The sequence below is a fragment of the Anomaloglossus baeobatrachus genome, chromosome 7, assembly GCF_048569485.1.
Source record: "Anomaloglossus baeobatrachus isolate aAnoBae1 chromosome 7, aAnoBae1.hap1, whole genome shotgun sequence".
NCBI classification, from domain to species: Eukaryota; Metazoa; Chordata; class Amphibia; order Anura; family Aromobatidae; genus Anomaloglossus; species Anomaloglossus baeobatrachus.
This window is the reverse complement of record NC_134359.1, coordinates 199,447,156-199,463,701: the sequence shown is the minus strand read 5'-3', so window position 1 is coordinate 199,463,701 and position 16,546 is coordinate 199,447,156. Positions and strand designations below refer to the sequence as shown.

General features: G+C 47.7%; 1 protein-coding gene across 2 annotated transcripts; it reads left to right on the top strand.

Moving 5' to 3' along the window:
- The first annotated feature begins 1,054 nt into the window (after positions 1–1,054).
- Positions 1,055–15,131, top strand: MRPL28 (mitochondrial ribosomal protein L28). 2 transcript variants are annotated; one of them, XM_075317867.1, is made up of 6 exons: positions 1,055–1,128; positions 2,502–2,800; positions 4,045–4,197; positions 5,735–5,869; positions 13,932–14,018; positions 14,607–15,131. In XM_075317867.1, exons 2-6 carry the CDS (start codon positions 2,513–2,515, stop codon positions 14,703–14,705), a joined length of 762 nt encoding a protein of 253 aa, XP_075173982.1. In that variant the 5' UTR covers positions 1,055–1,128; positions 2,502–2,512; the 3' UTR covers positions 14,706–15,131. The 2 variants fall into 2 exon arrangements, with proteins under 2 accessions (XP_075173982.1, XP_075173983.1); XM_075317868.1 differs by lacking the exon at positions 1,055–1,128 and adding an exon at positions 1,285–1,479.
- Positions 15,132–16,546: the final 1,415 nt, after the last annotated feature.

Below are 16,546 nucleotides of genomic sequence, written 5' to 3'. Positions count from 1 at the left end.
AGCACCTACATTTTTTGTGACATTTCCAGGCTCTCTGACAAGGTGCAGTTTTGGCTGCAGTTTGTGAACACAAAAAGAAGCAGTGTGCACATGTAGCCTAAGAGCCACATGCGATCCCAAGCCACACTTCCTGAGCCTGAGAGCCACATGCGATCCCGAGTCACACATTCCGAGCTTGCGAGTCACATGGGCCTTAAACACAGCTAACCACACATCCTGGGCTCCTGAGTCACAGGTTGGGGACCCCCGCCCTATACTGTGGACAATACTTTCAAACTTTGCTCACTTCTGTGTTCTCGTCACATTATGACATTAAAGGCGTTGGATGTCACCGCCGCTCATAGCTGAGACTGAGGCTCCAATACAGAGCTGAAAATAACTTTATAAATCTGCCACAAACACTTTTTCTTCAGATCAACAAGAAATAAAACATTTATAAACTATCTGCTGCTATTCTAGGACCTAATCACTGAAGTGGTGACCCTGCACTCACTGATGTGGGAATGTAGCCATAGATGGCGGTGCAGCAGGGGCTTCCGCTCCCCCTGGTAATTATTACACACCGTTAAATCACATTTCATTTGAGACAATTTTCCCAATTAGTCGCGATAGAAAAAGCCCTGCAGAAATTTCTGCAGCGATCTGAAGAGCACATGTGCGCTTTAGATCGCTGCAGAAATGTCCGTAGTGAGCGCCGATTCCATGCGCTCTGCCTGCAGCTCCTGCCATAGACAGAGCAGGAGCTGCCGGCAAAGCGCAGGAAAGAAGTGACATGTCACTTCTTTTTGCGCAGCGCTTCGGCAGTAGTAGACGCCACGTGCGCACGGCCCCTGCACAGTCTCCATAGACTGTGCAGGGGACGCAGGACGCATGCAGTTACGCTGCGCTACAAAGCGCAGCGTAACTGCATGTTTTTACGCGACGTGCGCACATAGCCTAAGTCGGAAACGGAGACGTCCGCTGATTGTCACACCACTTTCGGCCACAAGAGGGCGACAACTTTCAACATGTGACAAACCACGTGATCGCAACACTGCCCGAGTCATAACTATGCGACAAAAGCGGAAGTGAGACCCAAGTGGTGACTTCCGGGTGTCCTTGGCGTGTCATTAAGAGAGCGACAGGCAGGTATGTGAGCCGTATTGAGTGTGACAGTGATGGCCGCTGCTGTGTGACCTGTCTGCTCTGTGTCGGGTCTCAGTAGGCGCTCAGCACTGCCGCACAGTCTGTTCTGAGATGCGAGGTGGTATTAGCATCAGACTGTTACATGGGCGCCGCAGCGTGCACAGCTGTGTGTCACGCTCCGAGTATGGCCCATTATTCAGTGGCTGGCCGCCGGTCTCCTGACCTCATGCTGACAAGCTGTCACGTCCGGTCTGTGCATGGCGCTCCGTACCTGCACCGTGACACCAGGATGTGTACATACAGCCTAACATTATGGATGTGAGGCCCGGATGCTGCTCCGTTATTGGCTCTGGGGTATCATCACATCTTTCATTCCTGTCACTAAGTAGCACTCTCCTGCCCTGAGCTCAGTGCGATCTCTTGTCCCTGCTGCACACTGCCCTGTGTGATCTTACTTCCCTTTATGATCTGCCCTCCCTGATAACTTGGATGCTTTCCTTCCTCGCCTCTCTTGTCCCTGCTGCACACTGCCCTGTGTGATCTTACTTCCCTTTATGATCTGCCCTCCCTGATAACTTGGATGCTTTCCTTCCTCGCCTCTCTTGTCCCTGCTGCACACTGCCCTGTGTGATCTTACTTCCCTTTATGATCTGCCCTCCCTGATAACTTGGATGCTTTCCTTCCTCGCATCTCTTGTCCCTGCTGCAGACTGCCTTGTGTCATCTTTCTTCCCTTTATGATCTGCCCTCCCTGATCACTTGGATGCTTTCCTTCCTCGCCACCCTCATGCACTGCAGATCACAATGCTGTTGGATGAGTGCTAGAAGTAGCAGCCCCACAGCTGGATGAAGGGGTTGCTCCACAAACAAAGTTGAGTTTAATCCATAGATCTTGGAATAATAATAATTTCCATAATTGGATGTTTAAAAAAAAATTAAATTTATATATATATATATATATATATATATATATTATGTTCCTGTGCTGAGATCTTATACATGTGTACTGTGTAAAGGATGTGTCTGACCGTACAGAGACCAGATCTGATCGTACCACATCTCCTGGGCCGGGGAGCAAGTAAAAGAGTATACAGAGATTATATATTAGCAGAATCGTGCACTGGTTTATCCCTGTTATCCCGAGCAGTAGTCCCTGTGCTCAAACATTATTCCAGTCATTCCCTATGGGGCTCCCGAGTTATGTGCTCAGTGTTTTCCGGCAGCCCATAGAGAATGAATAGAATGGTGATTGGACATGCACATCTGTCCCACCATACAAACACCCACCCATCTATGTTATCTTGTATCTTCCCTGGACAGCCCCAGATTCCAGAAGTACAGTAATTTGATTCTAATTCTACAAATCTTTATGCCCAGTGTAACCAGTGATGCCTCTTCACAAGTACCCACCTGCCATCTGGAAATCCCTGAAGCTGAAGGAAGGTATTTATGCCCGCCTGCCTGCACACTACCTGAAGTCTCTGAATGACACCGAGAAGCCCACTCCGGTACATTGGAGGCCACATGGGTTAAAGAATAGACTAAACCCCAAGACAGGACAGCGAGAACGGGTTCAGGAAATCCCCGTCCTGCCCTACTTTCCTCCGGAGGCTGATGAAGGACTTTGGGGTGGAGAAGGCTGGATTTCTGGCTATCGATATGCCAATAATGATAAGGTGAGACATTGCAGGGTCACAACACCCATCTTGTCATCCATAACCTGTATGTCTATTAAGGGCAAATATACAATCAAGTTTATCTATTAAGGATATAGTTGTGTTGTTAGTGGGTGAAAAGTTAAGGTGTCAATACTCATTAGATGACAATAAGTCATGGTTCAATGAATGATCATCTGTTTAAACTATCACCACTCTGATGTGTTAATCCACAGCGGCCACTGAATGAAGAATGAATGGTGTTTGTGGGCGGACAATAATCCGTCTGCAATGTGAATCACCGATGACTTCTAATCAATCATTCTGTCATCAATTAGTTAAAATGATTGTTTGGTTTGAAACCATCCACTTAGATCAACTTTAGGAAGAGGTGTTGGCCTCCCCCCTGGCCATATATTACAGTATAACATTAGACGCACACACCTGATCATTAATCCCTGGGGCAGCTTGTATATATTATGGTAGTGAGATAACCTCTGACATGTGATTTGCGTGTACATCACATGTTGGGTGTAGTTGGCTCAGAACATTAGCCTGCTCCATGTACAGTGAGTGCTTGCTGTATGCTATAGCAGACACCCAACACTTAAGGCCCCGTCACACACAGAGATAAATCTTTGGCAGATCTGTGGTTGCAGTGAAATCATGGACATATTGTTCCATTTGTACACAGCCACAAACCTGGCACTGATTGTCCACAATTTCACTGCAACCACAGATCTGCCGCAGATTTATCTCTGTGTGTGACAGGGCCTTTAGTGGAGGTGATGACACGGTCAGCAGTGAGCACCACATCCACAGATGGGAGGTCCTCCTCTGTCACTCATGTGCTCAACACTCCCCTTCCCTCAGGGGGATTTAATGGCCGTTTGTTTTGTCCTCATTGCTCAGAAGACTATACCCCACAATGTAGATCAATTTCAATGTATTGTGCCAACAGTCAGGTCCGCTGATAAATTGCTGTTTTGTTTTTTTTCCCTGACCTTCACCTCAAGTAAATTATATGGTGGCCTTCAAAAATGACAAGTTTTCTAGCAGAAAAAGGATCCCTTACATCTGTAGTGGTAGAGAAAAAAACATTTGCTTCTGGAAGATATGGAAGTGAAAAATGACATGGAGGGAAGGGGTTAAACGATCATGAATTATATCTGAGGATATTCATAAAGACACCACAAAGGTTATAAAGCCTACAGCGAGGAGAGGACGAGTGGCTCATTATAATGTTTCCCTTTGGGTCTTTCTAGCTTTCTGCAAGAGTGAAGAAGCTTTGGAGGCCTCAGCTCTTTGCCCGGCAGCTGTACAGTGAGATTCTGGACAAAACCTTTACCATTGCAGTTACAATGAGGACTCTGGATCTGATCGATGAGGCTTATGGTTTTGATTTTTATATCTTAAAGGTAAGTATTAATGCTGAATATTTGCCCATACCCTACACACATCATAATAATGGAGGATGACAAGTGTCCACTTAATGGAACATGTCACCTTCCAACGTATGGTGAGATATGGGCACTAATAGTAGAGGTCATGCTTGATAAACTGGTGACCCATCCCTTGGGCATGTTGCACATATGCTGTACTCACACTTCTATGTGAGAACTGTCATTTCTTCTTTCTCCCATGAATACAAGCTTATTTATTAAAACCCTGATATCAGCACCTTATTTAAAGTGGCAATCCAGCAATTTTTTTTTCCTTATATTTATCCTCTTAAAGGGAATCTGTCACCAGGCCCCCCCCCATCTGAGAACAGCATAATGAGACCCTGATTCCAGCGATGTGTCACTTACTGAGCTGTTTGCTGTCATTTAGATTAATTCACTGTTTTCTCTGCTGCAGATCTGGCAGTTATACAGACCTTATGAATATGCTGGACTACCTGCAGCACGCCAAGTAGTCCTGTAATGATAATCTACTGCTGATTAAACAGTGATTTTATCAAAACTACACCAAGCAGCCCAGTTAGTGACACATCGGTGGAATCCGGATCTCTGCCCCTACGTTATGCTGCTCTCAGCTTAGGTGGTAAAATCCTGGTGACAGATTTCCTTTAATAACTATTACTTTCTCAATAGTCCATGTATTAAAATATTGCTTGCTGTCTTTATCTGATCCCAGTACGGGTCTGGTCCTCTTCTGAAGCTTGTGACCATAGTTCTTGCCAGCCTTTTCACACAGCGTCTTGTGTTTACCAGAAGCCACTTGTCACTTTCTCATTGTAAATCTATGAGGAGCTTGGTGTGAGTCTCATAGACCTACAATGAGAAAGAGATTTCAAATCTAGGTTAGCAGGCGCTATCTGAGCCGACTAGTCAGAACTGTGGTTACATGGAGAGGGTAGAAATGACTGAGAAAGAGAGAAGTCAGCACTGGAATACATGTCCTGTGCACATGGCTGAGGGGATAATAATAATGAAATATCACCCATGTGCCCGGTGGACATGGCCTCAGCCCTCTCCCTGTAAGCTAGGGGTATGTATCCTTTACAGATGTATTATATGTGGATACTTTTATATATGAACCCAAAGCTCTGGGAAAAAGCACATCACTCAGGAGAACTTGCATGAATGTGTGGCCAATGCCATGCACGACTTCTCATGTGGTGACATATGATAATGTGATCGCAGGCTGTTGCTTCTCTGTGCGTGGCCATGTGCTGTATTGGGTCATATAAAAATATAACACTCATATATTGGGGGGTCTTCTCATATGTCAGGCTCAGGAATTCCATGTAATAATCCTAACCCATGTACCCAGTTGTGTGTAAGATCCATTACATACAACTGGAACAGAATTGGAGCGTTGTTATCCATTTCATTCCCTTAGAGATGTATTACAGCCGTCTGGATGGGTTTTATCATTGAGCAAAGGAACAGATTTATAAACCTGGAATTGTGTAAACTGGAATAAACTATCACTATCCATCTATTCCAGACCCCACAGAGGGACCTGCACTCAAAACTGGGGATGGAATTTAAAAGGGCAATGCTAATGCGCCTGGCAAAGAAGGATCCAAGTCTTCACCCCGAGGATCCAGTGAAGAGGGAACAAATATATAACAAGTACAAGGTAGACATTTTACTGTTTGAAATGAGACTGATCATCCAGGATATTAATGGTGAATGCCCTTTTGGGGTTTCACCTTGGACCCAATCAGATTGATAGCGGATCAGCACAGACCACCTTTCACCTTTACTGTATTTTTTTGGACATAAAGGTGCAATTTTAAGTAAGAAAAAAATCTTACTAAAAAGTGCCTGCGTCTTAGAGTCCGTAAACACTAACTATCGATGCAATGTTCTCCCCGACCGCTGCAGTAATAAGCAGGGAGACTGGTGTGACTCATTGCAGTCACGCTCTTCATAGCTGCCTCCTCCCAGTGATGATAGCTCTGCTCCTGTCTGAGCTATTGCGCATCCACAGCATAGGGTGGGATAATAAACCCGGGCACAGAGCTGTTATCACCGGGAGATGGTGGGTATTGAACAATTGGGATTAAAAAGGTCAGATTACAGAGTAGGCAAGATGCGGCTCATTCTGAAGTTCGGGTTCGACCAGCCTTTAGATCAGGGGTCTCAAACTCAGCTGGGTGTATGGGCCGCACAGAGGAAAAATAATAATTTGGGGGGCCGCATTCTTTGCAGGACAAAGTGACATTTTTATTGGTACCATATATAATATATTTTATTGTTTTTTACACACCTTGGGATCACTGATTTTGAACATTTTCACTTATTCATTATAGTAAACGTGCACATTCTTTGTTTAAATATAAACTTTTTTTTTTTTTTACATTTTATTCCTTTTTTGTAACTAATAGTCTTACAATTAGCACTATATAGAAATTTGACCAACATCTTTTAGTAATGTTCCCCATATTGTTGTAACGTGCCCATCCTTGTCCCCTTGTAGTATTGTGCCCCATCCCACAGTAATGTGCTCATCCTTGTCCCCTTGTAGTATTGTACCCCATCCTAGTCCCCATCCCACAGTAATGTGCTCATCCTTGTCCCCATGTTATAGTAATGTCCCCAATCTATAGTAATGTGTCCATCCTTGTCCCCATCCTATAGTAATGTTCCCCATCCTTGTCCCCTTGTAGCAATGTCCCCATCCTATAGTACTGTCCCCATTTTATACTTTATTTCTTACTGACTGTGTTGGTGATGTCAGGTATCTGATAGACGCGTGACATCACCAACCCCAGGGCTTGATGCCAGGTGACATTACACATCTGGCATCAAGCCCATCTATTACCCCGTTTGCCACCGCACCAGGGCAACGGGATGAGTTGGGGCGAAGCGCCAGGATTGGCACGTCTAATGGATGCGCCACTTCTGGGGATGCTGCGGCCTGCTATTTATAGGCTGGGGAGTGTCCAATAACAGAGGACCTCCCTAGTCTGAGAATATCAGACCCCAGCTGTCCGCTTTACCTTGGCTGGTGATCCAATATGGGGGGGGGGCCCACGTTTTTTGTTTTAAATTATTTAATGTAAAATAACAGTGTGGGGTGCCCTCTGTTTTGGATTACCAGCCAAGGTGAAGCTGCCAGCTGTGGTCTGCAGGCTGCAGCCGTCTGCTTTACCCTAGCTGGCTACAAAAGATGGGGGGGACCTCACGTAATTTTTTTCTAATTATTTATTTTTTTGCTAAATACAAGGCTAGGCACCCTTTAGTGCCACATGAAAGTCACTAAAGGGTGCCAGCTTAGAATATGCAGGGGGGGTGGAACATTATATAGGTCTTTCTCATCTATCTATCTATCTATCTATCTATCTATCTATCTATCTATCTATCTATCTATCTATCCATCTTTCCCTCTACCCATTATCTGATTATCGATTATCTATCTATTATCTATATTATTTATTGCAGTTCAGCATAAAAAAAAACGCAGGGACCAACCAGCGGAATAACCGCGGCAAAAACACATGCGTTTTTCCCGCGGTTTTGGTGCGTTTTTTTTACCGCAGGTGCGGTAATCTTCAACTCCCAGAAGTTTCTCAAGAAATTTTCTTGAGAAAAATCACTTTCTTTGTCGCTCCATTGGGAGACCCAGACAATTGGGTGTATAGCTTCTGCCTCCGGAGGCCACACAAAGTATTACACTTTAAAAAGTGTAACCCCTTCTCACCCCACTAAGTCGGCGGTGCTGTTAAGGTTGAAGTACCCATTGTGGGTACAAAGGCATGAGCCTCATGCCGTTTTCCTTCACCATCCCTTAGCGGCTCTGGGAGAAGTGGGATCCTGACCGGTTATCCATTCACTGGGACCGGGCTCCCTCCGCAGCCCCTGTGGGAATCTGCTGGACAGGAGTCTAATCATCCTCAGGGACCGGGCCCTGCATCTCTAAGGTACTCTGTGTCCCCATGGGGGATGTGCATGGAGCGCCTTCATCCCGGACGCTGCAGCAGCTGCTGATTTGTGAAGACCGGCGGACTTCCGCGCCGACCGCGCCTGTTTGTCGGCCGCGGTCTTAAATTTAGTCCCCGGCTTCATTGTGGCCTAGTAGCAAAAGTCCCGCCCCCGGGCCTGTCTGTCAGGGGTAAGGGCGGGACTGCCGTCCTGACGTCGGATGTGAGGGCCGGAGCATCCTGTATGTTTCCTCCCCCCTCACTGTTCACTGTGGGGACCCCAGATTCCCGCACTTTTTTAGCGCCGCCCACGGCTCCACTCCTCCCCAGAGAGCTCCGGCAGCCATTTCTTTGGCATTCTGCCGGTGGAGGATTATCAGGGAAGAGCTCTGCAGCTCTGGGAGACCTAAGGCAGGGAATCTGGAGGACACACACTCCGCTTTTTAGCGGTTGGTAAGCCACACCGGTCACCCGGTGCTGGTCCCCTTAGGGTGCCGGAATAGATACTAACTATAATATATATATATATATATATATATTTCTGTTCGGTCGGGCTATATACCTGTTCCCATATACCCTGAGTGATCACTCTCCTAGGAGACAACAGCATGTCATCCACAAGGAGCAAGGGTGCCAAGGCACAGGGTTATTTTGCGACCTGTACCTCTTGTGCGGCTATGTTACCTGCAGGTTCCACCTACCCTCACTGTGAGCAATGCTCGACCCCTGTTTTGCTTGCTCAGCCGGAGCCTCGGTCACTAGTAGGACCCTCGGCTCAGGTAGACCCCCCTGCTCACCCGGTCCAGGCGGCAGGGACAGAGTTTGCAGTTTTTGCTGAGAAACTCTCTGAGTCACTTTCACAATCCATGGCTCAGTCTATGGACAAATGGTCTGCCAAGCTGCTAGAAGCTTTGCAGTCCAGACTGGTCCTTACACAGGCCCCGGCCCCTGTTGGATCGTCTCCTCCAGGCCCCTCTCTGTCCGCGCCGCAGCGCCCCCCCAGGGGGGGCACTAGGTCTCACGTGGAGGACTCCTGCCCGGACCACAGTCCCAGACCAGCTAAGCGGGCTCGCTGGGAATCTTCCCCGACTTCTTCACGCTGCTCGGGTTCCCAGCTTGAGGACTCTCTGGAGGACGAGGCGGACGTCGCAGCTCAGGGCTCTGACCCTGACGTTGCTCTCAATCTTGATACACCTGAAGGGGACGCCATAGTAAATGAACTTATCTCGTCCATCAACCAGGTGTTAGATCTATCTCCCCCGCCGCCACCTGTAGAGGAGTCGACTTCTCAGCAGGAGAAACACCAGTTTCGGTTCCCTAAACGTACACGGAGTGCATTTTTCGATCACTCTAACTTCAGAGATGCTGTCCAGAAGCCCAGAGTGGTTCCGGACAAGCGCTTTACTAAGCGCCTTACTGACACACGTTACCCCTTCTCCTCTGACGTAGTTAAGGGTTGGGCTCAGTGTCCCAAGGTGGATCCTCCAGTCTCTAGATTGGCGGCTAGATCTGTGGTATCGGTTGCAGACGGCTCATCGCTAAAAGATGCCACTGACAGGCAGATAGAGCTTTTGGTGAAATCCATCTATGAAGCCACGGGCGCGTCTTTTGCCCCGGCTTTTGCAGCCGTGTGGGCACTCCAAGCTATCTCAGCTTGTCTGGCTGAGATTAATGCGGTCACACGTAATTCTGCTCCGCAGGTTGCGTCTCTGACTTCTCAGGCGTCAGCTTTTTCTTCCTACGCCATGAACGCAGTTCTAGACTCTGCTAGCCGTACAGCAGTGGCATCCGCTAATTCTGTGGCAGTCCGCAGGGCCATGTGGCTGCGCGAATGGAAGGCAGACTCGGCTTCCAAGAGGTTCTTAACCGGTTTGCCGTTTTCTGGCGACCGGTTGTTTGGCGAACGATTGGATGAGATTATTAAGGAATCCAAGGGAAAGGACTCCTCCTTACCCCAGTCCAAACCAAAGAGACCTCCGCAACGGAAAATACAATCGAGGTTTCGGTCCTTTCGTCCCTCCGCCAAGCCCCAATCCTCTTCGTCCAACAGGCCGGAGAAGGGCCAGAGGAACTCCTATGCGTGGCGGGCTAAGTCACGCCCCCAAAAGACCGCCGGAGGCAATGCCTCCAAGGCGGCCTCTTCATGACTCTCGGCATCCCCGAACCGCATCCTCGGTCGGTGGCAGGCTCTCCCGCTTTTGCGACGCCTGGTGGCCAGATGTTCATGACCGATGGGTGAGAGACATTCTGTCTCACGGTTACAGGATAGAGTTCAGCTCTCGCCCTCCGACTCATTTCTTCAGAACCTCTCCGCCCCCCGCGCGGGCCGATGCTCTTTTTCAGGCGGTGGACGCTCTGAAGACAGAAGGAGTTGTGATCCCTTTTCCCCCCAGGAACACGGTTGCGGCTTTTACTCCAACTTGTTCGTGGTGCCAAAGAAGGACGGTTCATTCCGTCCCGTTTTGGACCTCAAACTACTCAACAGACATGTGAGCACCAGACGGTTTCGGATGGAATCTCTCCGCTCGGTCATCGCATCGATGTCACAAGGAGACTTCCTAGCATCGATCGACATCAAGGATGCTTATCTCCATGTGCCGATCGCACCCGAACATCAACGCTTTTTGCGTTTCGCCATCGGGGACGAACACCTTCAGTTCGTGGCATTGCCTTTCGGCCTGGCGACAGCCCCACGGGTGTTCACCAAGGTCATGGCATCCGTTGTGGCGGTCCTATACTCTCAGGGCCACTCGGTGATACCCTACTTAGACGATCTTCTAGTCAGGGCACCTTCTCAGATGGCGTGTCAAAACAGCCTTACCGTCGCTCTGGCGACTCTCCAGCAGTTCGGGTGGATCATCAACTTCCCAAAATCCAAGTTGACACCGACCCAATCACTGACTTACCTCGGGATGGAGTTTCATACTCAGTCAGCGGTAGTCATGCTACCGCTGGACAAACAGCTCTCTCTGCAGGCAGGGGTGCAATCTCTTCTTCGGGGTCAGTCACACCCCTTGAGGCGCCTCATGCACTTCCTGGGGAAGATGGTGGCAGCGATGGAGGCAGTGCCCTTCGCGCAATTCCATCTGCGGCCACTCCAGTGGGACATTCTCCGCAAATGGGACAGGAGGTCGACTTCCCTCGACAGGAACGTCTCTCTTTCCCTTGCAACCAAGACGTCACTTCAGTGGTGGCTCCTTCCCAACTCTGTCGCGGGGAAAATTCTTCCTACCCCCAACCTGGGCTGTGGTCACCACGGACGCGAGCCTGTCAGGGTGGGGGGCGGTTTTTCTCCACCACAGGGCTCAGGGAACCTGGACTCCGATAGAGTCATCCCTTCAGATCAATATTCTGGAGATCAGGGCAGTGTATCTAGCCCTATTGGCTTTTCATCGGTGGCTGGAGGACAGGCAGATCCGTATCCAGTCGGACAACGCCACTGCTGTCGCATACATCAACCACCAAGGCGGCACTCGCAGTCGTCAAGCCTTCCAGGAAGTCCGACGGATTCTGCAGTGGGTGGAAGCCACAGCTTCCACCATCTCCGCAGTTCACATCCCGGGTGTAGAAAACTGGGAAGCAGATTTTCTCAGTCGTCAGGGCATGGACGCGGGGGAATGGTCTCTTCACCCAGACGTGTTTCGAGAGATCTGTCGCCGCTGGGGAACGCCGGACGTCGATCTCATGGCGTCACGGCACAACAACAAAGTCCCGGCATTCATGGCACGGTCTCAAGATCACAGAGCTCTGGCGGCGGACGCATTAGTTCAGGATTGGTCGCAGTTTCGACTGCCTTATGTATTTCCTCCTCTGGCGATGCTGCCCAGAGTGCTGCGCAAAATCAGGTCCGACTGTCGTCGCGCCATTCTCGTCGCCCCAGATTGGCCGAGGCGGTCGTGGTACCCGGATCTGTGGCATCTCACGGTGGGTCAACCGTGGGCGCTCCCAGACCGCCCAGATTTGCTGTCACAAGGGCCGTTTTTCCATCTGAATTCTGTGGCCCTCAACCTGACTGTGTGGCCATTGAGTCCTGGCTCCTAGCGTCCTCAGGGTTATCTCAAGATGTCATTGCCACCATGAGACAGGCCAGGAAACCAACGTCCGCCAAGATCTATCACAGGTCTTGGAGGATCTTCTTATCCTGGTGCTCTGATAAGGGTTTTGCTCCCTGGCCTTTTGCCTTACCCACTTTTCTTTCATTCCTTCAATCCGGAATGGACAAGGGTTTGTCTCTCTGCTCTCTCAAGGGACAAGTATCGGCGCTATCCGTATTTTTTCAAAAGCGTCTAGCCAGGCTTCCGCAGGTCCGCACGTTCCTGCAGGGAGTTTGCCACATAGTCCCACCTTACAAGCGTCCGCTGGAACCCTGGGACCTTAACAGGGTGCTAACGGCTCTTCAGAAACCACCTTTCGAGCCGCTGCGGGATGTCTCTTTATCACGTCTTTCGCAGAAGGTGGCATTTCTAGTGGCAGTTACATTGCTCCGTAGAGTGTCGAAGCTGGCAGCGCTGTCATGCAAAGCCCCCTTCCTGGTTTTTCACCAGGATAAGGTGGTTCTGCGTCCTGTTCCGGAATTTCTCCCTAAGGTGGTATCTCCTTTTCATCTCAATCAGGATATCTCCTTACCTTCATTTTGCCCTAATCCAGTTCACCAATGTGAAAAGGATTTGCACTCATTAGATCTGGTGAGAGCACTCCGGTTCTACGTGTCTCGCACGGCGCCCCTGCGCCGTTCAGATGAGCTCTTTGTCCGTGTCGCTGGCCAGCGTAAGGGTTCGCAGGCTTCCAAGTCAACCTTGGCTCGGTGGATCAAGGAACCGATTCTTGAAGCCTACCGTTCTTCTGGGCTTCCGCTTCCTTTGGGGCTGAAAGTCCATTCTACCAGAGCCGTGGGTGCGTCCTGGGCATAGCGGCACCGGGCTACGGCTCAGCAGGTGTCGGGCAGCTACCTGGTCTAGTCTGCACACTTACGAAACACTATCAGGTGCATACCTATGCTTCGGCAGACGCCAGGCTAGGTAGGCGAGTCCTTCAGGCGGTGGTTGCCCACCTGTAAGAGGGGGTCGTCTTCGTCTCTTTTTTATCGAGGTATTCTTTTACCCACCCAGGGACTGCTTTTGGACGTCCCAATTGTCTGGGTCTCTCAATGGAGCGACAAAGAAGAAGGGAATTTTGTTTACTTACCGTAAATTCCTTTTCTTCTAGCTCCTATTGGGAGACCCAGCACCCGCCCCTGTTCCCTTCGGGCTGTTTGTTCTTTTGTGTACACATGTTGTTCATGTTGAATGGTTCTTTTGGTTTTCAGTTCTCCGAACATCCTTCGGATTGAATTTACCTTAGACCAATTTATAACTTTCCTCCTTCCTGCTTTTGCACCAAAACTGAGGAGCCCGTGATGCACGGGAGGGTGTATAGGCAGAGGGGAGGGGTTACACTTTTTAAAGTGTAATACTTTGTGTGGCCTCCGGAGGAAGAAGCTATACACCCAATTGTCTGGGTCTCCCAATAGGAGCTAGAAGAAAAGGAATTTACGGTAAGTAAACAAAATTCCCTTCTTTTTCTAGTGCGCACATAGCCTTATAGTTAGAGAATGTATATGCATAGAAAAAATCAAGTGCCGATGTCAGCCATGAATGGATGTTATGGGTGACGGGTGCACTTTTCTGTATTTATTAATCTCCCCGAGGTACATTAATTTTATAATCCAAAATAATCTGTAAATAAACCATTGAAGTCACCTACTAACAATGAACTTTTTTACAATATGTTTACTAGAAATTTGTGTTCCCACTGGAGGAAGCTGAGTGGGTTGGTTTAACCTTAGAAGAAGCTGTTGAAAAACAAAGGCTCTTAGAAAAGAAGGTGGGTATTCCCAAGAGTATGTACGGTGGGTGTGCATGCTCAGCGCACGCTGTCCTGCACTTCTGGGTGGTGGTCTCCATCAGTATTTTGGCAGTGATCTAATTTCATGGCTTTGTAGAACTGTTTCGGATATTTGTTCTACACACCAGGTATCCAAAAAACTGACCCACACATCCAACAAATGTGAACATGTGCTAGCTGAAAAAACATAGTAACTATAAAATGCATACAGCTGCACACTGAAAAGCCAAAAATGTATAAGGGAAAATATTGCCGTTGGTTTCCGGGCTTACATGCATTGGCCAATACATAAACTAAATATCTCTCTTTTGCAGTAATGCAGTACCATATTTTCCCTTATACATTTTTGGCTTCTCAGTGTGCAGCTGTATGCATTTTATAGTTCTTCACACCAGATATTGTTCCAAATTAGAAAATAAGTCTGTGTCCGTACAGAAATGTGCAGAGGTGGCTGTAAAGTCAATACATTACAGCCACCTCTGCACATAGCTTGTCATCCAGTCTCAGACGCACGTTTTCACATTGGTGTTCTCATCATTATTATTTGTTGTTGTTTTTGTGTATTAGGACCCAACTCCTGTGTTTAAAATTGCTGTAGAAGGGATTGTCGACAAACTAACAGCTCAGAAACTAGAAGATCCGGCAGAGACACAGATCAAATCCTAAGGATCTATTACTGGGGATCACTCAACCGCAATTCTACCATGAAGTTTTTTGTTTTTTTTTGTTTTTTTTTCTTTTCTAAAGACATTTCGGACTGAAAAGCCATAGACTTAAGTGTTCCTAAGTCCAGAGCCTTGTCTGCCCTCATTATCACCACTTTATGGAAGTGCTCAGCACTGCAGATGTGCCCTAAACATCTCCATACATAAGTGCGGGTGATATAATCCGTTCTGTGTTTTACAGTATGTTTAGAAGTCTTCTAAGATCTTGTTGTTTTAATATAATCCAATAAATAAAACTAGTAATCTAGTCAGCAGACCACATAACTGTTTTCCTATTCTACCATTTTCTACACTTGGAATTATGCTTATTCTATAGATGTGTGTCTAATGTAAAGAAATCAAGTAAAATATCTTTTGACAATTGTGACTTATTACATACTCATAGTATTTTTCGGACTATAAAACACTCCTTTTTTTTTTTAATCAAGAAAAATTGCTAAAGTGTGTGTGTGTGTATTATTATCCTAAGGCAGCTTCCTATTGTTACAATTCCTCCTACCGGTATGTCTGGATGCAGTGAGGACCACGGGGAAGACTATTCTCCTTATGGAGACCTGACAAACCAGTCTGGCTGCCAGTAAGGGGACTTATAGCTGCAATGCCCCTCTGGGAATTATTCAAATTGTCCTTCCAGAGAGGAAAGAGACAAACTCTAGCGCCACCTATTGGAAGTAGCAATCCTTTTTATAAGACTTAGGATTTATACCAGATCAGAATCCCAATTTGCAGACACGGTGTTTCGGGGTGATTGCCCCTCGTCAGTGCAAAGTGTGGGTATCTGATCTGGCTTATGAGAAGCTATGTGGGGACCACGGGGAAGACTATTCTCCTTATGGAGACCTGAGAAACCAGTCTGGTTGCCAGTAAGGGGATGTCTAGCTGCAATGCCCCTCTGGGAATTTTTCAAATTGTCCCTCCAGAGATGAAAAAGACAAACTCTAGCGCAACCCCGAAACACCGTGTCTGCAAATTGGGATTCTGATCTGGTATAAATCCTAAGTCTTATGAAAAGGCTTGTTTAAAAAGCCACTTTTGACTTTTAGGATTGCTACTTCCAATAGGTGGTGCTAGAGTTTGTCTCCTTCCTCTCTGGAGGGATAATTTGGATGAAGTGAGTGACAGTGCAGCCGTCCAATCAGAGGACGGGATGCTGAGCTGTTAGTATGGTGAAAGATTGTCCAGTCAGGGCTGCGGCGTGCAAGGTTTCTTCCACATGTCTCCTGTTTTGAAGTCATTACCTTGCTATTTAGCTGCCTTTCTGCCTTCAATTACTGCAAGTCGTAGCTTTAGCTTGGTAGTGTATGTTGTTCCTGTGCTCAGCCTGAACTATTGTTTACCTGACCTTGCTTCTGACAATCCATTTTTATCTTGATCCACTACTGTCCTGGTATTTTGACCTCAGGCCGTGACCTATCTACACCTTTGTCTCACCTTTTGACTACCCAGCCTCACAGCTAGCCCCTGAGTAGTTACAATCATCACATCTGTGATGGAGGAGAACAGTGACACCTCGTTCTCTCCGATCAGAAAGAACTGTCCTCATGCCACACACTGATCTATGTGATCAGTGCAGAGCAGAAGAGGAAGCTACCGGGACCTGAATGGAGGCTGCACCAACTGAGCAGCTGAAGGACCTTCAACCATTTAATTCCAGGTCCTTTCAGGTCATGTGACTGATCACATATCTAAGAAAAAGACTGACACATCCTATCTTTCTAATGTGAACAGGTGCAAACTGAACATGACACATAGTAACTAATGCTAAGATATGTGGAACAATGA